The sequence below is a fragment of the Colobus angolensis genome, unplaced genomic scaffold, assembly GCF_000951035.1.
Source record: "Colobus angolensis palliatus isolate OR3802 unplaced genomic scaffold, Cang.pa_1.0 Scaffold50, whole genome shotgun sequence".
Classification (NCBI taxonomy): Eukaryota; Metazoa; Chordata; class Mammalia; order Primates; family Cercopithecidae; genus Colobus; species Colobus angolensis.
In genome coordinates this window covers 4787016-4792376 of record NW_012118488.1, presented here as the reverse complement: position 1 = coordinate 4792376, position 5361 = coordinate 4787016, and the positions used below count along the sequence as shown (strand labels likewise).

Here is a 5361-nt window from a genome sequence, read left to right as displayed (position 1 = left end):
GGGGCTGAGGGGAAGATGAACGCCCTCCTAGAGCAGAAGGAGCAGCAGGAGAGGCTGCGGGAGGCCGCGGCCTTAGGGGACATTCGGGAGGTGCAGAAACTGGTGGAGAGCGGGGTGGATGTGAACTCCCAAAATGAGGTCAACGGCTGGTAAGTGGGGAGCGGGGGAGGCCTAGGGTCAGGGCAGCCAGTCCGAGGCGTGGGGCAGTCAGTCGTGACGTGGGCCCAGCGCTGTCCCTGGACGCCGGGGCTACGGCGAGCCCTGCCACCTCGGGCCTCCGAGATTGTGCCCTCTTGAGGCCAGCCCTGGCCCCCATGCCTCGTGCGGTCAGGAGCGCGTCCTGCCCAAATCCAGGCCCACGTGGTCCACTCGGGGCAGCGCCCACTGGGACTCTGGTGCCCTACACCCTTCCCCCGCGCCCCCGGCTCACTTGGTCAGAGCGGTGCTGGAGGCTGTGATTCTCAGCGACTAAGCGTTGGAGCTCACCCCAATTCGAGTGCTGAGTTAATTTGCCCTAGGTGCTTCTGGAGGACAACACATCTTGCAGAGCTAAAAGCATAAGCAACTGATCAAATACGAATTTTATAAACTAGCACGATTTCTTAGCCAAGACCAGGAGAAAAAAAAACAACAACACACATTTGCATCACCATTCTGCTTCTCTTTTGTTTCACTGCAACTGAATTGCGGCTGCTGCCTACAGTTGCCTGTTTGAAGGAAGACTCATTTGTTTATCCTAACCAGTGTTTTCTTTCTTTTTTCTTTTTTTTTTTTTTAAGACAGGACTTGCCCTGTCGCCCAGGTTGGAGTGCAATGGCACGGTCTTGGCTCACTGCAACTTCTACCTCCCCTGCTCAGGTGACACTCTTGCCACAGCCTCCCAAGTAGCTGGGAATGCAGGCGGGCACCACCGCACTCGGCAGATTTTGTGTGTGTGTGTGTGTGTGTGGTATTTTTAGTAGAGATGGGGCCAGGTTGGTCTCAAACTCCAGGCCTCAAGTGATCCACCTGCCTCAGCCTCCCAAAGTGCTGGGATTACAGATGTGAGCCTACCGTACCCGGCCTGTTTTCTTATTACAATTTCAAATACAGAATGTCATCCAAGACTTTAGATGTCTGCCTGCAGATTGAATTCGTCCCAATTAAATAAGGAGTCTTATCTTAAGATGTTGCTGGTGGTCAAAACTTAAAGTTACTGAATGTGGCATTATTCCGCCCTCTGTATTTAAAATTTAAAATTTTGATTCAGGTAATGCTTAGCCAGACTATTTTGCTAGCTTCGAGTTGAAGTGAGTTGCACTTTGGGAGGCTGAGGTGGGCGGATCAGGAGGTCAGGAGATCAAGACCATCCTGGCCAACATGGTGAAACTCCGTCTCTACTAAAAGTGCAGAAATTAGCTGGGCATGGTGGTGCCCGCCTGTAGTCTCAGCTACTTGGGAAGCTGAGGCAGGAGAATCACTTGAACCTGGGAGATGTAGGTTGCAGTGAGCTGAGATTGCACCACTGCACTCCAGCCTGGGCGACAGAGTAAGACTCCACCTCAACAACAAAAAAGTGAGTTTACATTTTTTTTTTTTTTTTTTGAGACGGAGTCTCGCTCTGTCGCCTGGGCTGGAGTGCAGTGGCCGGATCTCAGCTCACTGCAAGCTCCGCCTCCCGGGTTTACGCCATTCTCCTGCCTCAGCCTCCTGAACATTTTTTTTTTTAAGTGGAATCATCCATATTGGAACTGAAAGGGGCAATGGAGAGGGGATCAACCCCGGAGAATAACTTGCCCTAGGCCACATAACTATTAATGTACCAGAACCATGGTTTCCAGACTGCCTCAAAAGTCTATCTACCTGGGCCTGGTGCGGTGGCTCACGCCTGTAATCCCAGCACTTTGGGAGGCCGAGGTGGGCAGATCACGAGGTCAGGAGTTTGAGACCATTCTGGCCAACATGGTGAAACCCCGTCTCTACTAAAACTACAAAAATTATCTGGGGGTGGCGGCACGTGCCTGTAATCCCAGCTACTTGGGATGCTGCGGCAGGAGAATCTCTTGAACCAGGGAGTCAGAGTTTGCAGTGAGCCAAGATCACACCACTGCACTCCAGCCTGGTGACAGAATAAGACTTTGTCTCAAAAAAAAAAAAAGTCTGTCTACCTTGCGGGACCTGGTGGCTCACGCCTATAATCCCAGCACTTTGGGAGGCCAAGGCAGGGGGATCACTGGAGCCCATAAGTTTGAGATCAGCCTGGGCAACATAGCGAGACCCCAGTCTCAAAAAAAAAAAATTGTCTACCTAATTTCCCTAAAGAGAGCAGCCTGGATAGCTGACCAGAAAGCCAGGAAACAGAGGATACTACCTTTTTGTTCTGTTTTGTTTACAGGTGTTTGCAAACTTGCTGTTGTGTATGTACCTTTTCTGAGCGTTGCTCTGGTTCAAAGCTGTGAATTACCGTTTTGGCACTGGGAGGTGGTGTTGTGTAGAAGGAGCCTGGTCTTTCCTGCAGGGTCTTCTCCATTCCTGCCTAGACGGGACTTTAACCGTTGCTTCATTTTCTACTTGTTCCAGAAGAGTATTGTGAGCCCTTAATGAGATGAAGCATAAAATAAATAGATAACGTTTATTGAGCTTGCTTTGTAGCACAGATAGGGTTCTTTTTTTTTTGGAGACGGAGTCTTGCACTCTCACCCAGGCTGGAGTGCAGTGGCGCCATCTCGGCTCACTGCAAGCTCCACCTCCTGGGTTCATGCCATTGTCCTGCCTTAGCCTCCCAAGTAGCTGGGACTACAGTCATCTGCCACCACGCTCTGCTAATTTTTTGTATTTTTAGTAGAGATGGGTTTTCACCGTGTTAGCCAGGATGTTCTCCATCTCCTGACCTCGTGATCAGCCCACCTCAGCCTGCCAAAGTGCTGGGATTACAGGCATGAGCCCCTGCGCTCGGCCAGCACAGATGGGGTTCTAAGTGTTTTACGTGTGTTAGCTTGTTCATGACTACCTGGGGACATAGTTATTGTTCTCTCCATTTACAGATGAAGAAACTGAGGCCCAGAAAGAGTAAGTCATTTCCTCACTTTGCGCACTGCCCCTTCCCAAGGTCATGGGATTGACAGTAACTAGTGGAGCCAGAAAACGAACCTGGTATCTGATTCCAGACCTACTCTCCTAAACACAATGTCTGCCCCATAGTAGGTGTTTAGTAAAGTGAATCTGAGGTAGCCTGAAGAGGCTTCTTATAGGTTTTGTGTTTTTTTTTTTTTTGAGATAGAGATTCACTCTTGTCACCCAGGCTGGAGTGCAATGCGTGATTTCGGCTCACTGCACCCTCCGCCTCCCGGGTTCAAGCGTTCTCCTGCCTCATCCTCTCGAGTAACTGGGATTACAGGTGTGTGCCACCACGCCTGGCTAATTTTTTGTATTTTTAGTGGAAATGGGGTTTCACCATGTTAGCCAAGCTGGTCTCGAACTCCTGACCTCAGGTGATCCGCCCACCTCGGCTTTCCAAAGTGCTGGGATTATAGGTGTGAGCCACCGTGCCCGTCCTCTTGTAGATTTAACTGGAGGAATTGTCTAATAGGCTTGTCAAATTCAACATATCCAAGATTGAATTCCAAGTCTCGCCTCATCCCTCTACCACCTCAAGCCTGCTCCTCTGAGTCCTCAGCCTCTCAGGGGTGCTCAGGCCAGAACACTTGGCACCCTGCTTGCCTCCTGTCTTTCACAGCTGACATCTAGTCAGCCAATTCTACGAGCTTCACCTTCAGATACAGTCAGAATCCGACTACTCACTAACCCTACCACTACACCTCTGGTACACCATTGTTTCTCTCACCTAGATTATTGCAATAGCTTCCTAGCTAGTGTCCTTGCTCCTCAGCTTATATTAAACAGTCTCCTTAATTAATACAGTGGTCAGAGGGATCCTGACTTAAAACATAAGTCAGATCATTTCACTCTTCTCAAAAATGGCTCCTATCTCACTCAGTAAAAGTCTACAGGGTCCTACAATTTCTACTGCCTCTCCCCACATCTTCCCTCCTTACCTCTGTGCTAATCTCATGGGATTTGCCCTTCTGCTTACCTTTTTCCCCTGGCCTCCTTGCTTTCCCTGGAATACCAGACAGTCCTGATTCAAGATCTTTGCGTTTTGTCGTCCCACTCTCTTAAATGCTTTCCCTCTAGATATCACATGGTTTGCTTCCTCACCGCCTTCAGATTTTAGTTTAGATGTCACCTTCTTGGCAAGGCTTTTCCTGGGCCCTCAATTTAAAGTTGCACAACCTCTGGCACTCCCTAATGCCTTTCCCTGCTTTACTATTGCTGTCACACTTCATCACCACCTAGCGTACTGCATGCTTTGCTTATTTATTTGCTGATGTCTGTTTCCTCTTCTGTAAAATGGGGGGAATGTTGACAATAGTGTTACCTCATGGGTGTAGAGGATTAAATAAGTTAATACATGTAATGCCTTTAGAACAATGTCCGACATGTGAAGCGTTACACCTGTGTTAGCTATTGTTGTTATTTTCTTCTTATGAAGCAATGTGCTGGGTAATGGAATATAAGGTTACCCTCAAAAAACGTACTCTCTTGCATTGCCAAGCAGAATGGTGGCTGCTTTCAATTCTTAGTTGATCAGTAACCATAATTTCAGCACCAGTGAGTGATGCCCGGTTGATGAATGACACCCAATGCCTCAGGTCTGAAATAGTTTTCGACACTAATAAGATATTCTGACTGCAAATATAAAGCTTAAGGAGTTGAAGTTCAAAGATAGAGTAATCTATCAATTAGATTGATCACTCGTCATTCCGCCGCATCAGTTGTAATTCAAGTGTCATGCATACCCCTTGGTTTTAAGGACCAAGGATAATGCTTCATGAAGAACTTGAAAATATTACCTGGCTGCAGGGACTCTGAGTTATGGCTGCCCAGAGCCACACAACTCTGGACCGTATATGATGATGACTAAGGCACAGGGCTGTGGGGGCCATGCTATGTTGACTTAACACTGCTTTACATGGGTGGTAGTTTAGCAAGTTGGTTTGTCCCAGAGTCTCTCAGACCCACTGGTAGTAAATTACCTCCTTTATGCTCAAGCTTGCCATGAACAAATGATCTACTACTAGCAAGTGAGCATTTTTTTTCCAAAAGGGAGCATCTTTTTCTCATCATGCTTCATTCATTTTTGAGGGCTCACTTATCATTATAATTGTTCACTTTTTAAGCCTGTGCCACAGACATCCACACACGAACACACTCAAGGCTGCAGTTTGCCCAGAATCAAGGATAGATTAGATCCTTCTACTTCAAGCAAGGTCCACCTTATCCTTAGTTTACTCATTCGTTACTTTTTTTTTTTTTTTTTTT

At 47.8% G+C, this 5361-nt stretch overlaps 1 protein-coding gene across 1 annotated transcript in view; it reads left to right on the top strand.

Annotated features, from left to right (window-relative positions):
- The window catches only part of ANKRD40 (ankyrin repeat domain 40), a 19281-nt gene continuing 13920 nt past the window's right edge, over positions 1–5361 (top strand). Inside the window, exon 1 of the mRNA XM_011960021.1 lies at positions 1–151. Coding sequence (XP_011815411.1) covers positions 16–151 — 136 coding nt within the window. The 5' untranslated portion in view covers positions 1–15. The remainder of the gene's footprint in view (positions 152–5361) is intronic.